General features: G+C 38.3%; 1 protein-coding gene across 1 annotated transcript in view; it reads left to right on the forward strand.

Annotated features, from left to right (window-relative positions):
* Window positions 1-22338, forward strand: part of DMD (dystrophin) — a 2676943-nt gene that overhangs the window by 865914 nt on the left and 1788691 nt on the right. Inside the window, exon 29 of the mRNA XM_089653005.1 lies at window positions 2603-2764. Coding sequence (XP_089509131.1) covers window positions 2603-2764 — 162 coding nt within the window. The remainder of the gene's footprint in view (window positions 1-2602; window positions 2765-22338) is intronic.

Genomic DNA, 22338 nt, shown 5'->3' on the forward strand with positions numbered 1-22338 from the left:
GCCTTCTGGAGTGGCCCAGTCAGAGTCCTGACCTCAACCCAATTGAAATGCTGTCGCATGACCTTAAGAGAACGATTCACACCAGACATCCCAAGAATATTGCTACACTGAAACGGTTTTGTGAAGAGGAGTGGTCCAAAATTACTCCAGATCGTTGTGCAGGTCTGTTCTGCAACTACAGGAAACGTTTGGTTGAGGTTATTGCTGCCAAAGGAGGGTCAACCAGTTATTAAGTCCAAAGGTTCACATACTTTTTCCTCCCTGCACTGTGAATGTTTACATGTTATGTGCAATTAAACCATGGCAACATCTAATGTTTGTGTAGTATTTTGTTCAGCAGACTGTGTTCTTCTATTGTTGTGACTTAGATGACGTTCAGAGCACATTTTATGCCCAATTCATGCAAAACTCCACGTAATCCCAAGGGGTTCACATACTTTTTCTTGCAACTGTACGCACTATTATCATCCACATTCTAGCAGCCGCAAAAATTAACATCACCAAACTATGGAGATCCACCTCAACCCCTTTATTATCCCGCCTCATTTCCGATCTCAACCTCCAATGCGAGATGGAAAGAAGAACCGCACTCTATAATTCCTCCTACCATAAATTTAAAACCCATTGGTCACGATGGTTGAATAACCCCAGTTGCTCAATAAAATGACTACTATTCGAAAGGAATACAATACTATCTGCCCACACTGAACTGGTGCTTACCCTCCCTCCCCCCCACTTCCTTCCCTGTCCCTCCACTATCCTCATGTTCTCCCCACTCTTATGCCCCACTTGTCTTCTAGAATGGTTCACAACCTACGGAGCATACCTCTCATGTAACTGAACCACAGAAATACAAGTTCCCCAGCCACTTGGTGGGGAACCTTCACTTTCCTTTGTCTTTATTTCTCATATAATGTTCTTCTCGATGTGAACCAAAATGTTCGACTATCTAATATTACTTATGTATGTTTAAACTTTAATAAAAATTATTTGAATATAAATTATAATTTATGATTTCGTGTTTCAAGTTTTATCATACCTGGAATGTTTACTAGACTCTTGTTCTGACAGATTTCAGTGAGTTATTCCTAAAAATTACAGGCCTACAATAAAAAAAATATGTATTTCCATGCAAAAAAATGTACCGCTTTGAGCACAGAAATATGGACATAATCAGACCACTAGGGAGGTTAACCCTTTGATCGCCCAATATGTTAACCCCTTCCTGACCAGTGTCATTAGTACAGTGTCAGTGCTTTTTATTAGCACTGATCACTGTATTGGTGTCATTGGGGAAATCAGTCAAGTCAGTTCCCCCCAGTCTCAGAATGCCCGCCGCAGTCCTGCTGATCGCCGCCATTACTAGTAAAAAAAAAATTCCAATATATATACCCCCATTTGTAAACGCTATAACTTTCACGTAAACCAATGAATTTACATGTATTGGGATATTTTTTTTACCAAAGACGTAGCAGAATACATTTTGGCCTAAATTTATGACGAAATTTGATTTTTTACTTTTTTTACTGGACATGTTTAATAGCAAAAAGTCATAAATATAGTTTTTTTTTTCAAAATTGTTGGTATTTTTTTTGTTTATAGCGCAAATAAATTAAAAATGCACTGGCGATCAAATACCATAGAAAGAAAGCTCTATTAGTGGGGAAAAAAGGACGTAATTTTAATTTGGGTACAGCGTTGCATGACCGCACAATTGTCAGTTAAAGTAACACAGCACCGTATCTCAAAAAATGGCCTGGTCAGGAAAGGAAAATCCTCTGGCCAGGCAAGTGGTCAAATTATTTTGAGACTGATATATAAAAATGATTAACAGGAACATTGCCTATAGCAACCTTTTAGAAGTTGTATTTTATACCTGAGCTGCAGAAAAGCCAGGCAAAACCTGATTAGTTGTTATGAATAACAATAAGGTTTTCCTATTGCTTAACTTTCATAAGTCAACCCCTATGTACTATATAATAATATATTAGTAATAGTTACTTCTAATTAATCATTTATCACTGTAAATGCAATTTTTCATAAGATGGGTGCAGACAACACAAACAGAATGCATTATTTTATACCTATAGAAACTTTTTGTTTCTTAATTATTCTTTTTTAATTATTTTCAGTTATGTTTTAATGACTTCTGCCACTTCTAGTCCAGTGTCTGCATTCATCATCTTGTCTCTAGTTACTTGTTGCTCTGACTTCATTCCCTTGACTTACACAGGCTTGGTGACCGTGACCCTATTCTCAGTACATGAAATCTCTTGAACTACATAATGAGATCAGGGAGAAGTGGGATAGGCCTCAGAACAGCAGATTACAGCATTCAGAAGAGGTTTCCTTTTAACAATTTAGCAGTGCCTTACTGAGGTTCTGAAAAGAGCTTTCAGTCTTTGTTTCCATTTTAAATGACTTCACCTCTATTTATCTAATCTTTTCGGCCTTTGTCAGTTTATTGTCCAGGCTGTCTTAATGAGTGTCAGAAGTCATCGAAGTTCATCCTACAAAAAGGTGTTTGCTCTATTTTAGCCACGTTTTTCATGCAAATAGAACTGATGAAAAAAAATAACATATTTCCTTTCTTCATTTGCAGGCTGTAAGGAGACAAAAGGTTCTTGAACAAAGTATTCAGTCTGCCCAGGAGACTGACAAAGCTATTCGCCTAATTCAGGAATCCCTTGGCACCATAGACAGACAATTGACGGCCTATATTTCTGACAGAATTGATGCAGGCCACGTTCCCCAAGAAGCACAGGTAGGGTCAGGTTAACCACTTGCAATTGATTTCTAATTCTGCCTAAAAATGTCAAAGCTCAAAGCTAGCATTTGTCATTGAAGCTAAGGAAAACTTATGTCATAAATGTCTAAGTACATATAACTTAGTGCTTTTCGTGCACTTAAACATTAAATCACCGCATTCTGCATTGTACAAGTGGCGACAGCTATGTAAAAAATCGCCTGAAAATTTCAATATTCCCTTTTCTGAAAATGCATAGCTACAAAGTGTCTGTTCATTTTCAGTCAGACTTGCAAAACAATTTGCTTTGCTACGGTGACTATTGTTCACATGCTGTAAAGCTGATTACTGTGAATGGCCTTGTGAATCATCCCTTGGTTACCTAATCAGATTTGACGATGTGTCACTTGTGTGTGTGTGAGATGACCTTGCATCCTTTGTGAAATTGCAGAGTATGATATGTACAGAAACATGCAAAGTTTTGCTTGAGTGGAACTGTTTGGCTGACTTCAAATCAGTGTTAAAGTGGAACTCCAACCAAACCTCTTTTTTTTTTTGCTTTGGGGACAGGAAATGAGGGAAACCCTCTCAATTAAAAAGAAAAAGAAAAGCATTGTTTGACAGGTGTTTCACTATAAAACCACAAGACCTACTCTTATGCAAAACAAATTATACAACATATGATTACACTTGGATTTACAGAGATTTCAAAAGCATTAATGTATATTAGTGCCTGAATTAGAGCCTAAGTTCTGCTGTGCCGTTAGTGAATAGATAGTGGATTTTTCATTTGTAGAGCAGTGGTAAGTATTGCTGATTTGTAGCAATGGAGTCTTGACTAATCTTGCTTTCATGCTTCAGTATGTGCTCGTGTGTGTGTGTGCAGGGCCTGCTTTTAGAAAGCACAGCCTACTGAGCCTATCTGATGGGCCAGATGCCCCCCCCCCCGGAAATATCAAATTATATTTTTGCTAAAATTACACTAAAATAATTAATGGACACAAACACAACAAAATTCCTGCTAAAACTCTTTGTGTGAATGAGGTATTGGGGCTCATTCACATGGGTCTTGTGGCCTGTACAGTGTGAATCAGGGGTTTGTTTATGTGGCTGAAGCATCCTGGAGCTGTGCGCAGGCAGCCTAGCTTACTCAATGGGGAACCAGCAGCTATATGAATACAGCCACAGTCCTAATTTGACAGGAGTGAGAGTACAGATGTACGACCCTGAACAAACACAGTGTGCATTCAAGGTTACTCACCCACATCTGCACACCGCCAAATTAGAACCTGTGGCTATGTTCATACAGCCACTGCATCCCCTTAGCGTAGCAGGCAGGTTGGAGGGATGTGAGAACCCCATTGCTGAGTTGCACTTCTACTGCCCACCAATGACTATCCCCTTTAGCAACAGAGGGAGTAGCTATGGGTGTACACATGCCATGGCTGCAATGCTATTCTTTGCAGCCATGGCAGAAATTATAGAGAGCAAAGCACACGTGAATGAATCCTTAATTTTTTTTTGGTTATTTTTTAGAATAATAATTTTTATTTATTTATTCACATATTTTAACTGTTATGATGGGGGGGGGGGGCTGGTGAAATATCGGGGTCTAAACAGACCCCTGATTTCTCACATTTGAGACTGAAAAGGGACTGAGAATTCATCACATGAATGAATTAGAAGCACTCTCAGATGTCCTGTTCATTCAAAAATGGAAGCATAGTAAACAATTTACTATGCTTCAGTGATGAATGGACATAGGCGTTATCAGCACTGATTGCTTACTGTGTTCATTCAGGAAAGGAAAGGGACAGTAAATCTGAAATATTTACCGGCCCCTTTCCTGCTCTCCATTGTGAAACATCCCCCTGTTTGCGCATAGCAGCTGCTGGTGGGAGAGGAGGGAAGCTTGTAGCGCTGCAGGAGAAAAGAGCACACAGGGATCTCGGAGAGCAGGGGGATGGGAGTGCAGATACTAAAACCGATTCCACCACAGTAGAAGCTGGCAGCACTGCAGGGGAAGCACAAGGGAATTGATGTTTAAAAAATGTTTAAATGTTTTCTTTTTTTTTACAATTTAGTTTTTCACGTACTGTGACCTGAACAGTGCAGTGTTACTATAGTGACACTATACTACACTGGGGAGGTTATCAGGAGTTTTCCCACTATGATTATTTATAACAGTGATGATCACTATTATAAGCAATAATTTTTTATGAATAGCATATTTTTTTATGAAAATATGTACAATTGTGATCGTTGTGATTGGTCAAAGCTATCACATTGCGGATGTGTGCTGTGATTGTCGCTGTCTGTACCATGTGATCACTGCGACCAATCACAGAGATCACAATAGTAGACAATGAATGGCTATGTATGAAAGACTTTCATTGTATATATTTGATATATGATCACCGTGATTGGTCACAGTGATCATGTGGTACCAGGGCTACCCTAATACAAGAAGCTGTCATTCACTGTGTCCAGTGAACACTGTGTCCAGAGCTTAATGGTCCCTGGAGGGGAGGCGTATGACTGGGAGGATGTCATATGACATCCACCCAGAGTAACAATGCTTCTGCTCAGTTGTCATTTGACTATATGCCAGGTGTGAGGTTGTTAAAGATGTTTTTTTCTTGGGTGGTGTTAGAGGGAACAAAAAGTGGTCCCAGTATATGACTCTATATTCTGCATCCTTTTTTGAACCTAGTCAATACAGAGGAACAGGGATAAAAATAGAAGTGGAAAGTGTTTTGTTTAGACAGGCATTGTCACGTAAAGCCTTTAATTCCAACTGGGAGCATTTTTTTCAAGGCATTCAATGACATGAAAAAAATGCTTTAAAGTTGGGAGCTCAAATGATTGTAGACAAAAGGTTCTAAGAGTTTCGAGGTAAACGGGAGCAAGGAGATGGGTCTTAAGTTGTGGTTGGTGGGGTCCAGTGCAAGTTTTAGAGGGGAGGTGAAAATGCCATTAGAGAGGGAGAGATTAAATATGTGAGTGAGGGGGCATAGGAATGAATAAGAGGGTGACTGTGGTAGTTGCTGAGGGTGGTTTTGTATAGTGACCAGTGTATGAGTTACTGGGTGGAGGTGGTGGTGAAGAAAGTAAAGAGTTAAAAGTAGAGAAGAGACGATGAGGACTGGATGACATGGTATTATAAGAGTGATAAAGTAGGCTTTTTGGTAGCATAGAGGGAGGAATTGTATTTTGGGAAGCCAGTTTTATATTGGGTGAATGCTTGCTGGGATTTGGTTTTGCACCACAATTGCTCCGGCGCATGGCTATGTCTCTTAAGATTTCTGGTGTTGTCAGTCTGCCAAGGTTGTAATGGTCGAGGCCTGATACTTCATGTAGTTAGAGAAGCAAGTGAGTCCAGTGTGGAGGAAAGTGAACTGTTGTAGACAGAAGTGGCCAGCTCAGTTCAGGGCAGGAGAGAGATTCTGTCACAGAGGTGGTCAGTTGCAGAGTAGAAAAGAGAAGGATTAAAGTGGCAAAATTTCTGTGGGTAATTGCTGATTGGAGGACAGGTGATTGAAGACAAGAACACTATGAAAGTGATGACGTTGTGATCAGAGAGAGGAAAATGGGTGTTCATGAGGTTGTACAGAATGCAAAAATAGGAGAAAACAAGGTCAAGGGTATTCCTATCAGAGTGAGTGGAGTACTGTATCCATTTTGTTAGGGCAAAAGATGAGGTTAGGTTGAAAAGTTAGGCTGTAGCTGGGCTGATAAAATTAATGGGGATGTTAAAATCAGCAAGAATGATAGTGAATATTTCATAGGAGAGAAAGTAGGGTAGCCAGGCAGAGAAGTCATCAAGAAAGCATGACACTAGTCCAGGAGGTCAATAGATCACTGCAATCTTAGAGAAATAGGAGAAAACAGACAAATACAGTGAGTCTCCAAAGAAGAGAAGGATAGACAGGGAGGGTTATGGAGGACTTGAAAGGTGCTCAGTGGGGATAGAAGCAAATCAACTCTACCTCCTTTCCGACCACTGGGTTTCGGTGAGTCCAGCGGAGGCCTCCATGGGAGAGGGCCACGGGAGAGGCAGAATCTGACCTTGAAGCCATAGTTTCCATAATTGCAATTAGGTTGGGGAATGGGAGACAAAAGGTCATGGACAGAGGTATGCTTGTTACAGACAGAGCGGGCATTCCAGAGGGCACATGAAAAAAGGTGGAGGGTTTGGAAGCAGGGGGATCGAGATTAATCTGAGTGGATTGCGGCTTATTCTGCATGTCAGATCAATTCCATTTACTGCCTATATAGTAATGCATGTGCAGAACAGCACAAAACTGATTTACTGTATGTCTATGAAATTTCTGAAAACAGAACTTGTCTTCTGATGTGATTATGACCTGTAAATGTGGAGGTAGTAACCAAATGTTCCATAATACGTAATAAGAATTTCTTGCTTGATAATAAAAAGAAAGGCTAACTGCGCGGAGAGAGAATGGATTAGGTGATTTTAATGCAACCTGGGATCCTTAGCAATATCATATTGGTCTTAGGGGAATTAGGAATTCTACATGCAATTCCAATGACAATAAAGTGAAATTTCCTGCCAAAACTATTTTTGTTTTGGATAGCATGGAAACAGATTAGAATCGTCACCAAATTTTGGTTGTTTTCTTAGGGATATTTCCCCTCAATTCCTGGCCTAGATGTATTAAGCTGGTATGGAAAGCAATGGTTAATATTTCAATATAGACATGAGACATAGCAATATAATGAATTTAAGAAGATACTAGCTAGCCATGCATGGCTGAAAAATGATCAGGTGATAATTTGTCTGACGTTTATTGTCTCACATTTATTGATATCTATGTCCCCACCTGGTACATTACCCTCATTGTCTGTCCCAGAGACAGTGGTAACAAGGGCAAAAAATAAATGGGAAATTTATTTGGTGGGGACACAAACTGCAAAATAAGCCTGAAAGATATTTTAACTTTGTGACCATACTATCCTAAACTTAAAAAAAGTCTGGGTTCATAGAAAAGCTGTACTGAGTGAAATATGGGAGTGGACATTACTGACCTTTTTACAATACCTGTTGCCTTGCTGTTGCTAGCTTGATACTTTCCTTGAACTGACCTGGAGCAAACAAACAGATTAAAACGTCAGAACCCCTGAAATGTGTACTTATGCAGATTTGTGCCTCAGAATGTATTAAAACCATAGTCAGCATTGGCAGACCCAATGTTCTCTTGGGGAGGAATGATTTTAATATTTATTGGCCATGGTCATGGGTTTTGGCTTGGAGGCTCATAGCTAGAGTAGTGAAGGTGCACACAGAAACTGCAGAAAGCAGGTCTCCCTGGCAGGTCATGCAGGCTCACCCAAGGCGCAGGGTCCAAGTATTAGCTAGTCTTCTCCAGAGCTCCTGATCATGGAGATGGGTTTCTGATCATGGAGATGGGATGTACTAGTACCAGGTCATGGTCCTCAGTATCACCCCACCAGGAGGTGAGCAACCTGCGGAGTGGTAATGAAGATACAGATGGCAACAAGAGTGTAAGGAGCAAGATATTGGGTACACTAATCTGGCAAACATTAAGTGTAAAAGCATGGCTTGCATTGGAAGTTCATGGGAGGAGCATGGTGTTGAAGGCTCTCCAGAAACATGACAGAAAGTTAGGTTGTCCAAGGGATCAGGCAGAGAGCTTTCCAGCATCTCAGGTAGTACAGTAAGAAGAGCTACTGCCAGACACAACAGAAGTTCTGGGCAACTCCTGACACTATATCTATATTTGTTTGTTTCTCCTCAAGTTTAACTACAGATTTTTGTCACCTAGAAAGAATTCTTTCACACAGGCATTGAAAATAGGTGGTTGGGTCCAGGGGTGGACTGACAACTCATGGGGCCCCGGGCAATAGGGGATCATGGGGCCCCTGTGTCCTTGCCCAAACTCAAAAAAGCCTATGAAAAAGGTACCAGGGGCATCTCATGGGGCCCCCTACTGATCCCGGGCCCTCGGGCAGTGCCTGAGTTTCCCAATGGTCAGTCCGCTCCTGGTTGGGTCACATTTTTACTGCTTCATGAATGTCTATCAATGTAATTTAAAATTGTTACAATAAGTGGTGGATGGATGAATACAAATAAGTGCATTAGTGCGGTGAGACAAAAAACTGCGGGAAATTAATAGTTGTTGACACTTTGCAATAGCCTCCATTCATTTCTATTGAAAAGTACCACAATCACTCTGTAATTTAAGGTGTCAGTGAAACCTGTCCAAAATGCTCATTAATACCATAAGTGCATTAATGCACGTTAAAGGCTGTTTGAGAAGTCAATGCCTATGTGAAAGAGCCCAAATTTTGTTATATTACCCCTTTTTCTGCAAGGTAACAGGCGAGTTGCAACTTTTTTCACATGTCATATCCATTGGAAGTTTAAATATTTAGCACATTGTAATTCAATTTAAAAGACATTCATTGCCAGTTACTTGCAAATACTGTACAGGCATTTTTTGTTCTTTCGTCGCAATGTGATAGTGTGCTCCTTTATTCCCAATGTGATAGTGTGCTCCTTCTGTACCCTGCACATATTACCTCTGTATCTACAGTTATTTTATACTTTTCCACTAACATTCTCCATTTTTTTTAAGAAGAGCTGCGATAAAACGTGTACCCTTCTATAAATTATTCCTTTATCATAGATATGTGTAGCAATGCATACATTTCTAACAGTGTAACTCTTTCCTGTTTTCACTGAATTTGTATGTGCACAGAAAAGTTCAAGTCTGAATTACACATGGTAATTCGCTGAGAAAATAAAAGCAAAATCATTATTACATTATCTTTAAACAAGATCATTCTAAATATCACATTTACCTTAAATTTAGGTAGCATATGCTTCAAAGTGTTTGGCGTTCATGAATATATAGGGATGCACAGTTAACTATAAAATTAATTATGCAGTATTTTATTTCTAAACAAAGATACTTTTAACTCTTTTATGCTGATATACTGTATTTACAATGCAAGCTATGAGCTCTGTCAGCTGTTCTGGCAGTATACAGTGAATTTAGTGGTCTTCTTACACCATCATGTGGTCATTTGATTGTACTGCTTTCAATGGCATAATGTTATCAATAGCCACTCAACTAGTACTATGTTTACAAGCTATGCAGGCAAGTAATTGCATATAAAACTGGAACTATAACATTTATACTCTGCTAAATGTTGCAATGATTATTAATTTATTTCTATTTGCAATAGTCTGTATGAATGTGTATACCGAGCTATCTTGCATGATTTAGCTGCAGAACAATCATTGTAAATAAAGATTGTGGTGCAAATGTCCATGTTTCTGTAGAGTAAATGTGATTGCCTTTATCTATAGAGGAAGAGAGGGGGATATGCTTCAGGTGATCCAACTATTGCATTCGGAATCTTTGTATGTAGGCACAAAATGACTATCGGGCAACCTAGCTCTCCAAACTTTATTATATAAATAATAATCTATATAAATGTAATCCCTTAACTGGGCTATTCTAAAGTAGCCTATTATTTTTTTCAAAGAGAAAATGTAGCCTTATCAGTGGCTTTAAATATATATGTAAAATACATCAGTGTGTTATAAATAATCTTATTAGTCTATATTAAAGTGTATGAAAATCCAAACTTTTGTAGCTTTAGACATAGTAGGGAATGGTTCAAATTGCCCCTCACTTCTTATCCTGGAGATGCAATATAAAATGAGAGAAACACTCTGCAACCCTTTCTCATCCCATCAAAAACATGACAAACAAAAAAAGTTTTGTCTTTACATACAAATTAATGTTTATTTTAAACGTGTGTATGTACATTGTTTATGAGAGCCTGCTTTGCAGTACTACACAAAGGTTGTGCATTACTGCCCTTCTCAAAGAGCAAATCCAAAAGTCAACAACTCATCAAAAACAGTACAATTCCAGTTTGGCTGATGTCTTAACTCAGAAGTTGCTAACAAAATAATACTTGTAATAACTAATCTACCCTGCCTCCAGTGACATATCTACATATCTACATTTAATACAATATTTAAATCATGTAAGCACACAAAAATACTCATGGTAACCCTGCAACAATAACTCAAAATGTGTTCTTGTTGAATAAACCACAATACTTTTCCTTTATTAGCAATAGGATAAATATACCTACAACTATACCTCTATAAACATTAATTTTATTTGAATTATGGATCAAATGTTATAGGTGGCAAGATAGATCAGGTTAAAGCCAGGCAGTAATGGAGCCAACTGTTGATGCTGTATGTGGGGATGTATAGTATACAGTATATATGAAACAACTTTAGAACTTGATATTTAAATATATACAAAGAGAATATGTCATTATGACTGAAGCACCTTCCAAACAAGGATCACACTCTCAAAACATTATTCTTTGCCATTATCTTGTGTAGATGAGTAAACCTCTGGGGACTAACCCTCTTGAATTGTAAGTGGCCTTGCTGTCTAGTCTCACTGACCCTGGATTATACCATAAGTAGAGCAATTTCAGTAACTGACATCTTTACTGTCTCTGTTAAGAAAAAATCTGCTCTTGTCACTTCTTGCTGTACGTTCCAGTTAAAACACTCTTTATAGAACAACAAGCATTGTTTATCAAAATGCCAAAAATAATAACCTTCTGCATTGCCTGATAGCAACCAGATTCAGTCCTACTCTGGAAATACAGTTATAAAGTGACTGTTTTAGCCTCTTTGGTGATTGTGTATCAATGCATACAAGTTTTTTTTTTTTAACACATTGAAAATCAACTACCATTATGTTTGTTTTTCTGATCTTGTGTTATAAACTGTAAAAAAAATATTACCTACAGTATATGAAAACAGAAACACGCTGGGGTTGATTTACTAAAGGCAAATAGGCTGTTCACTTTGTAAGTGAAGTTGAACTTTTCAAGGAACTTTGCATGGGGATTTTTACCAGAACTTAGTGAATGTGGTGAAGCTTTACTTTGCAACGATAACTCAATCAAGCGCAAGGAAATTTTAAAAAAGCAGAGCAGAGCTTTACCTATTCCCATGCAAAGTGCTAATTCCCTTGCAAAGTGAAAAGTTTCTATCTGCCTTTAGCAAATCAACTACTCTAAGTATCCCATTTGTTCATTCAGATCCAACCCAGAGTGAGCCTCATGCACTTATGGAAAGAAAGGCTTTAGTTTTTCTCATTGTAACCAATAATATGGATACAGAGCTCCTTTGCAACTCTAACACACGGAATCCCAGTTATCTTTATTAATATAACAAAATGCAACTTTTAGCATTGCTGAAAATACATACAGTATGCTTCTCAGCTATATTTAATACCCAATTTCTCTCATGCTACTGACTGCAAGCAAGTAGTAAATGAAAAGGAAATATGTGAATCTTCCTGTGTGAAATGTGTATTTATAAATAATGCCTTAATATACCAGGATGTACAACTACTTGTGTGAAAGGAGAAACATCTGTGCTGTTTTTGTCCTAAATACATGTAAGTGTTTATATGCAATCACTCAGGGTATGTGGATGTGCATAAAAGCATGTTACAAACAGGTGATAGTTACAAAGAAGATATACAAGATATATGTATATATATATATATATATATAAAATGACATTTTGGCATTGATATTGAAAATATGCCCAATCATGCCAAAAAACTGTCTTTTATTTAGCATAGTGATCATTCGAACGAAGCCATTTATTATCACATGGTTGGTTCCTTTTTAAATCATAATGATAACAGAAATCCCTCAAATGGTCCTGGAATGTTCAGCCTTGGTACAGATACAAAGGTGACACACACATGCTAAAATGTCAATTAAAGGTTAATTTCCCACATCTGTAGCTTTTTAAATTGCGATTAGTGTCAATAGTCATTTTAGTTTGTTATCTCTCACGTGGATGCACTGAGTACTCTAGATACAGAGCTATGGGAGCAGAAAAGAATTGTCAAGAGAACTGAGTAACAAGGTGATGGAACTTTATAAATATGGAAAAATGATATAAAAAGATATCCAAAGCCTTGAATATGCCAGTTAGTACTGTTCAGTCACAATGGAAGTGGAAAATTCTGGGAACTCTTGATACCAAGCCAAGGTCAGGTAGACCAAGAAAGATTGCAGCAACAACTGCCAGAAGAATTGTTCGGGATACAAAGAAAAACCCACAGGTAACCTCAGAGGAAACACAGGCTGCTCTGGAAAATGATGGTGTGGCTGTTTCAAGGAGCACAATTCAATGATACTGGAACAAAAATGAGCTGCATGGTTGAGTTGCCAGAGAAAAGCCTTTATTGCACCATTACAAAAAAAACCCTTTTACAATATGCCCAACAACACCTTGACAAGCCTCACAGATTCTGGCATACTGATATCTGGAGTTTGAGACCAAAATGGAGCTTTATGGTCACAACCATAAGCACTGTGTTTGGAGAGGGGTCAACAGCGACAAGAATACCATCTCACTGTGAAACATATTGGTGGCTCACTGATGTTTTGTGGGTGTGTGAGCTCTAAAGGCACAGGTAATTTTGTGAACATTGATGGCAAGATGAATACAGCATGTTATCAGAAAATACTGGCAGAAAATGTGCATTCTTCTGCATGAAAGCTGCGCATGGGACACTCTTGGACTTGCCAGCACAGCAATGACCCTAAGCACAAGGCCAAATTGACCCTCCAGTGGTTGCAGCAAAAAAGGTGAAGGTTCTGAAGTGGACATCATAGTCTCCTGCCGTTAATATCAGCAAGCCACTCTGGTATGATCTCAAACATGCGGATAATGCAAGACAACCAGACTTTGCATGACCTGGAGGCATTTTGCCAAGGTCCTCCTATCCTTTACAGCTGAGGAAGCTACTATCTTAACCTCTATTTGATTTGTAGTTACCATGGAACTACACAAGTGATCAGCTATGAAAACTTGGTTGAGGGCTAACATAAGCACACTATAGCTGTAACAGTTATCATCTCAGGCATGCCAGGCACGTTTTGGGAAAGAGCTATCTCATTGAATTTAGTTCCCATGTAAGAAGCAGAGAGAAAGATTGATACAATTTGCTGGACCACTTTAAGGCTTAGTGCTAAGTTTTAGAGCCCTTCCTTCCAGCATAAGTTGGAAGTCTTGAACTTCTGAGATTGCAGTAGCTCTTATTAACTAAGTCAACAAGATCTTGGTCCTATTGCCAACTCACCTGTCATGTTTTTTGATCTTCATTGAATATTTACATTGTTTCAGCTTGGACCAATGTACTGTAAGTATGCATATCTCACACCTGAGGGACCACTGTGGAAGCCAAACACCACTGCATACTGACCACAGTGGGCCTGTAGATCAGTACTGCTGCCATTTACAGAATGCCTTGTACTTCTTTCAAAACATCCCTGGAGGACATCGGCTAACAAAATGCATAGGGCTGGGCTTTGGATAGGGCATCACCATGCACACCAGGCTGTGCTCATGGTCAGAGTATGCAGTCAGAGATGGTCTGGTAATGAAAGATTGTGCACAATACCAATGTTACTTGTTGTACTATTCTTTGTAAGTGTTTGGTGTAAGGATTTTAAGAATAAAAGTTGTGATTGCTTTACATTATGTGCTTTTTTTCCTCCTTCTGAGTGGGTTTGTATGGTTGAATGGTCACTGAGGGGAACTGGTAGCCTGTGACAGTTCTGAGGAGAGATCCACTGAGCCCTGATGAGAGGTGAATCCTGCAATCCAAATGTGCTACTGTTAGTTTTTGTTGGTGGGAGTTGCACTGAATCTGCAACACGCAATGCTATTGCAGCATGCAATAGCATTGGTATTTCTCTACACTAAAATTACAGATATCATATTTTATGCACAGAACACTTTATTGTATGGAAGAGAAGAAATGAATATACCTATCACATTTACATTTGTTCATTGTATTCTGATAGCATGGGATACTTTTTTGAATGATATTACACTTTCTATTTTGGGCACTTTATTGTATACACACACTTTATATTTCATTAATTTATTTTCATGCATGTTATGAAATGTTGTATTATGAGGTGATAATGCTGTCTTTTTAATTGAAAATGAATGCAGGGCATTTTCTGATTTGATGAGGTGGAGATCATGACATCGCCTCTCCGCCTCATCCAATAAAATATTTCCTTGTAATTGTTGAAAAAATACAAGACATTCTGCAAATGACAGAAGTGTTGAGAGAGCATTCCCCTGTGGTCTGTATTCAGTGGGGCAGCCACTTGCCATATGACTTGGAAGATCATAATAATCAATGAATAAGTGCTGACCACTACAGTGATTAGAAAAGGAAAAGAGGGCTGCACACTAGTGGTATCACTTGCTTCAGCAAGTTTTATTGCACAAACTGTATAATTTGCTCATTTCTACCTGAAAGACCATCTCTCATGCCTGAAGCAGTGAGATATCTGACACAAATAACTACTGCAGTGATTGTCATTTACAGTGAACCCTCAAGTATGAGATAAGCATACTTACAAGCTAAACCAATGCAGGTCTGCAAGTAAGATTATACCTGGAGTGCAGCTGAAAGGATTTTTACTGTCTATTGGAGTTTTAGTTACTTTTACTGTCTGGTAGACTTCTGCACTTTTATATAGACTGATCCATTTAACTAGAACATGTACTCTTTTTCATTTTGCTTTATGCCCTTTTCTCTGTCTCAGTCTCCCTTTATTCACCAGCACATACTGTATTTATGTATTTGTATGGTGAGTCTCTTTTAAAAAGTGGGGCAAAGGAATATATTTCTTCTGTCAAGCCAAAGTGTTTGTAGTGTGCAACTGGGTATTTTTTTTAGTGCACTTATACTTTAAATATCTGTGTGCCCAAACAGAGGTTTTACATTTGGAAATACCTTATAAATAGACAAGAATAATATATATTCTTTTTGCATGCACCTCAAGTGTTTATTCCCTCTTGAAAATTTATCCTAGAAAATTACTATTTATTTTTCCTTTCAACTGACATTTTTGTTTTACCAAGAGTGTAAGAATTTTCAATGTTATTCAAATTTAATAAACCAGTCTAATGTTACCTGCAATCACCTAAACTGTCAACTGAATATTTATAGTAAATGTTAAATTCAGCCATGGTACTGCATATATTATTGCACAAATTGTACTGTATCACTGCAGGCATGATTCATCCATTTTGACATCCTATTTTTAATGCTGAATATTTCCATGATATTTCTGGGTACAAGGTTAATTCATATGTTATGTTACCTCTATTTTTAGTCTTTTCAAGCTAAAAGTTTGAAATACAAAAGTAAATCTATTTTCTTGTTGTAATGAAATAAACAGTGATAATCTGTGCATATCTCAGAATCAATAGTCATTTAACCCCAAAGGTTTTTAATTTAGTGTCCTTCCACTGGGAGCATCTGATAAGAAAGGGTTGTGTGTATTATCAGATATGGGTACATGCAATTGTGTAACACAGCTCTAAAATAAATATTCTACTTTGTTAGACTCAGTCCAATAGATGTAACAGTTCTGTACAATTATCTACCTCATGTATGCACAATGGTTTGGGTTTTTAATGGGAACCTGTACTGAAAGAAATATGAAAACTACCATTGCTGACTCCTGAAGAAAATGTCTAATTTACAATCTTTGTACCACACCTTTCTTTGATCCATTACTTTTGGATGCATCCTTTATACCCATTTCTGGGTTCAAGTGATAGGCAGTTTAGATTTGAATCCAAAGCCATGCCACCAATGTATTCTGCATATCTAGCAGATTCTGCCCATCAGCAATTGCTCTCATTGATAAAATGCAGCGCTAAAAGTAAATAAGAAACTGATACATATACAGTGAATAGAGGAATTAGTCCATATAACAGTTGATAATGATAAGTATAAAGTGACTTCAAGTGCTCTCCCTTAGTTCATATTCAGGCGTTGTGCAAAATGGTGCAGAAGGAATGCACACTCACCAGAACGTATAGATAAATAAGCGTTTTGTTAAACATATATTTCCCTCTGGATCGGTAGGAAAAGATCTGTGATGCGATAACTTCCAGGGCTCCTGGATGCTCCTGCCTGTTCCCTCAGAAGGCGGCTGACGGACTTCTCCTTACAACACGCCCTTGTCCAGAGAATGGATGAGTGGCTGAAAGTTGATACTCCCCAGGGGAGTCAAGACAAGGACATACCCATAGTGTAGTAGGTCATAAAGAATTTATTCATAAAAAACGCTACTGGGTGATATACAGCTGTATATAAAACAATGTGTGGACTAACCGTCCAGGTTGAAAGATGGCCGCCGGAGCTCCACGATGCTCCGACGGCGTGACGTCACGGCGTTCTTGGCTCCTCCTACGCGTTTCGTGCACACGCACGTCGTCTGGGGGGAATTGCCAGTGAACGCCGAGCCGTGTGTCGTCCTTATATATGCTAGGCGCATGCGCATTCCAACGGCGCCATATTTTAGAAGTTTAGGCCAACAGAAGGTTGTATACTGGAGCGGGCGCCATTTTTCGTTAGTTTTAATCTCTACACTCCCTGTCATAACAACAGTGCGTGTATTCGGCCAGCTGTCAGTTGTTGACTGTATACATATGATTACATGACAACCTATGTTAAGTATTTTAGAATCCAGGACCAATTAGTAACTACCCTAATTAGCCTAGTCATTATGGGGAACGAATAAGGTGCAATGTCTTATATGTGGCACTAGCATATAAAACGCGACTAAAAATATGCATACAGTACAAAAAATGTAAAATGCAATTTGTTAATAAAACATATATGGTGTATCCCATGTTATGCAGTTAAAACATATAAACATTCTTACTAAAAAGTATACACGTTATACCAATCCACATACTGTATTGGTCTATAACAGTCTCTAGCTTAGAAATCCTATTAGTACCAAGTAAAATATACATAGATAGAACAGAATAACATCATCCTGAACCCCTCTATCCAAGCAACAATCAGAGTATATATAGTCCATAGATTTCAACTGTTATTAATGAAGCAATTCAAGTCTATGTCTATATTATGACCTTTAGGATATAGGGTCTGGAGCTCATATATCCAGCGTGTTTCAAGTTGTGAAACCCCCCGAAGTCTATTTATCCCCCTCCAGTGGGGTTGTATTGCGTCTATTCCAACGAACCGTAGACATGAAGGATCGTTATTGTGTTTCCTTTTGAAATGATAAGATAGAGAGTGATCTTTGTACCCCTTTTTAATGTTACTAACATGCTCTCTCAATCTATCGCGTAAACGTCTAGTAGTGCGTCCCACGTACTGGAGTTTACAAGAGCATTCAAGAAGATAAACCACATTTTTACTGTAACACGTGATACATTTGTCTATCTTATATGTTTTTCCTGTTGTGCATGAAGAGAAGTCATATGTTTTCTGTTTCCGTACATTATTGGTTTTGCAAATAACACACTTATTGCATGGAAAGAAACCTTTAATGTTTGGTGCAATAGAGATATTATTTGGAGGGTTGATAACATTTGGCGCTAGTCGATGTCTCAATGCCATCGCTTTTTTATATATCACTTCTGGTCTTTCTGGAAGAATCTTAGATAAAACAGGGTCCGCCAACAAAACATTCCAATTTTTATTAATGATATGTTTAATGGCCCCATGTTGTATAGAGTATGTGGTTAGAAAAGGGCAGGATAATGACTTATTAGTCGTCCTTTTATCTTCTAGTAAAGCAGATCTATTTATATTCGCCACTTGATGAATAGTCTCATTAATTCTGTGTTGGGGGTATCCCTTTTCCACAAACTTAGTTTTTAGAACCTCGGCCTGTGCATAATAAGTATCAAGTTCTGTACAGTTCCTTCGAATTCTCGTAAGTTGACCTTTCGGGATATTTGCTAACCACGCTGGGTGATGGCAACTCTCCAGCGGGATGAAACTATTCCTGTCAGTTTTTTTGAAAAAGGACTTAGTGATAATCCTTCCATTGTCATTTAGTAAAGTCAGGTCCAGGAAATGTATATCTGTAGTACTAAATGTGTAACTAAATTCAATATTAAGCCTGTTATCGTTGAGTGTTTTAAAAAAGTTATGCAAGGACTCCTCCTCCCCATTCCATAATAAGAACACATCATCGATAAATCTTTTATAAAATATCAGCTCCGGCCACTCTCTAGCGTAAATTAGAAACTCCTCCCAATAAGCCATAAAAAGATTGGCTAGGCTGGGGGCAAACTTGGCCCCCATCGCTACGCCCTTGGTCTGCACAAAGTAGTTGCGATCAAACCAAAAGTAATTATTTTGCATAGCAAACTGCAATAATGTTAAAATGAAGTCAATGTGTAAGGGAGATAAAGTGCTATGTGTATCCAAAAAGTATTTGGCAGCCTCTGACCCATCCTCATGTGCAATATTACTGTACAGGGATGTGACATCCGCTGTAACTAGGAAGGTCCGAGATGATATTCTCACATCTTTGATATCATTTAAAATATGTTTCGTATCCTTTAGGAAAGCCGGAGTCTGTGTAACCAGTGGCTGCAGGAAATAATCTATATATTCCCCTACTTTAGAGAACAAAGACCCTATACCACTGATAATAGGCCGTCCTGGTGGTTTGGACGGGTTCTTATGTACTTTAGGGAGTATATAAAACACTGGAAGCCTAGGGGCTGATGGACATAGAAAATTCTTTTCTTTTTTGTTTATTATTCCATTTTCAAATCCCCTATTAATTAATGTTAAAATGAAGTCAATGTGTAAGGGAGATAAAGTGCTATGTGTATCCAAAAAGTATTTGGCAGCCTCTGACCCATCCTCATGTGCAATATTACTGTACAGGGATGTGACATCCGCTGTAACTAGGAAGGTCCGAGATGATATTCTCACATCTTTGATATCATTTAAAATATGTTTCGTATCCTTTAGGAAAGCCGGAGTCTGTGTAACCAGTGGCTGCAGGAAATAATCTATATATTCCCCTACTTTAGAGAACAAAGACCCTATACCACTGATAATAGGCCGTCCTGGTGGTTTGGACGGGTTCTTATGTACTTTAGGGAGTATATAAAACACTGGAAGCCTAGGGGCTGATGGACATAGAAAATTCTTTTCTTTTTTGTTTATTATTCCATTTTCAAATCCCCTATTAATTAAAACACGCTGGATATATGAGCTCCAGACCCTATATCCTAAAGGTCATAATATAGACATAGACTTGAATTGCTTCATTAATAACAGTTGAAATCTATGGACTATATATACTCTGATTGTTGCTTGGATAGAGGGGTTCAGGATGATGTTATTCTGTTCTATCTATGTATATTTTACTTGGTACTAATAGGATTTCTAAGCTAGAGACTGTTATAGACCAATACAGTATGTGGATTGGTATAACGTGTATACTTTTTAGTAAGAATGTTTATATGTTTTAACTGCATAACATGGGATACACCATATATGTTTTATTAACAAATTGCATTTTACATTTTTTGTACTGTATGCATATTTTTAGTCGCGTTTTATATGCTAGTGCCACATATAAGACATTGCACCTTATTCGTTCCCCATAATGACTAGGCTAATTAGGGTAGTTACTAATTGGTCCTGGATTCTAAAATACTTAACATAGGTTGTCATGTAATCATATGTATACAGTCAACAACTGACAGCTGGCCGAATACACGCACTGTTGTTATGACAGGGAGTGTAGAGATTAAAACTAACGAAAAATGGCGCCCGCTCCAGTATACAACCTTCTGTTGGCCTAAACTTCTAAAATATGGCGCCGTTGGAATGCGCATGCGCCTAGCATATATAAGGACGACACACGGCTCGGCGTTCACTGGCAATTCCCCCCAGACGACGTGCGTGTGCACGAAACGCGTAGGAGGAGCCAAGAACGCCGTGACGTCACGCCGTCGGAGCATCGTGGAGCTCCGGCGGCCATCTTTCAACCTGGACGGTTAGTCCACACATTGTTTTATATACAGCTGTATATCACCCAGTAGCGTTTTTTATGAATAAATTCTTTATGACCTACTACACTATGGGTATGTCCTTGTCTTGACTCCCCTGGGGAGTATCAACTTTCAGCCACTCATCCATTCTCTGGACAAGGGCGTGTTGTAAGGAGAAGTCCGTCAGCCGCCTTCTGAGGGAACAGGCAGGAGCATCCAGGAGCCCTGGAAGTTATCGCATCACAGATCTTTTCCTACCGATCCAGAGGGAAATATATGTTTAACAAAACGCTTATTTATCTATACGTTCTGGTGAGTGTGCATTCCTTCTGCACCATTTTGCACAACGCCTGAATATGAACTAAGGGAGAGCACTTGAAGTCACTTTATACTTATCATTATCAACTGTTATATGGACTAATTCCTCTATTCACTGTATATGTATCAGTTTCTTATTTACTTTTAGCGCTGCATTTTATGATATATTTGTTTTTAGGAGGTTTGGTTACCTTATGTTCAGCTGCTACCTTATAGGTGCGCTCGTTTACATTTCTTTTATTATCTGACATTTACCATTTATATAAACTGAGCAGCACCCACTCTACTAAAGATTCTTAGATTACGGATCTCTATAATTATATATTTTCTAATAGTTTCTAGTGGTACTTTACCTGTTGGATATATTCAAAATGGCAGATATCTTTGAGATGAGATCATTAAGATCTATTATCTCTGAGGATATCTATACTATTGATGATACTAGAGATGACCTTAAGGGTCTCTTCTTGCATCTGCAGAACCTCACTTCTGCTGAGGTTAGAACTTTATGGGATGTATCATTTTTGGATAAATATCTCAAAGATGGTATGGTTCCACGTTCACTCAGGTGGGACGTACCCCCTGAATATATGGATGACACCAGTAGGTTGGAATGGTTCCAATTTTTTAATAAAGCTGGGATTGATTTAATCAAATTTCTAATCACTAGGAAAAAGAAAAAATTAACTTATCTAGACTCAGAAATTAACATTGTTAGAGAGAAGCTCATTCCATATAAAGGAACGGAAGAGTATAATAAGGAATCTGACAAAGTTAAAAAATATCTTGAAAATGTAGAAAAAGAACAAAAAATAAAGAAAAAGAGAAAATATGCCAGAGATTTCAAAGATTATCAAGAAAATGTTGTCTTCAAATGGCAATCAGATGAGGAGAATTTACAAATAATGCCCACTCCCACTGAAACCACTAAGAAGAAACCCAAGAAACTAGTATCCAATATTAGACACGAATCGGCACATTCACAATATCATTCTCCAAGGTATAATAAACCATCGAATCAGTACAATGTTTCTACATCAAATAGATATGAACCTCTGTATGACCACAATGTGGGGGCACGGAATTTACAATGGCACCCTACATATGATCAACACCCCCAAACTAATAATGGACAATATTATTACAATAGGGACCCCCATCCTCACCAACAAGGAGTAGGAGCATCCCCTAGACATCACCATCAAAACTATTACTCTAATACTAACTACCATCCTCGTAATCAAGGAGGGGCAGCGTCCCCTAAACCTTATAATCAAAGGCCTTCGATCCCAAATAGACCACCTAATCCACCATTTAATAGGGAGTATTATGATAATCGGAA

This window comes from Staurois parvus, unplaced genomic scaffold (assembly GCF_062004578.1).
Source record: "Staurois parvus isolate SC_StPar_1 unplaced genomic scaffold, SC_StPar_1.0 ptg000696l, whole genome shotgun sequence".
Taxonomy (NCBI): Eukaryota; Metazoa; Chordata; class Amphibia; order Anura; family Ranidae; genus Staurois; species Staurois parvus.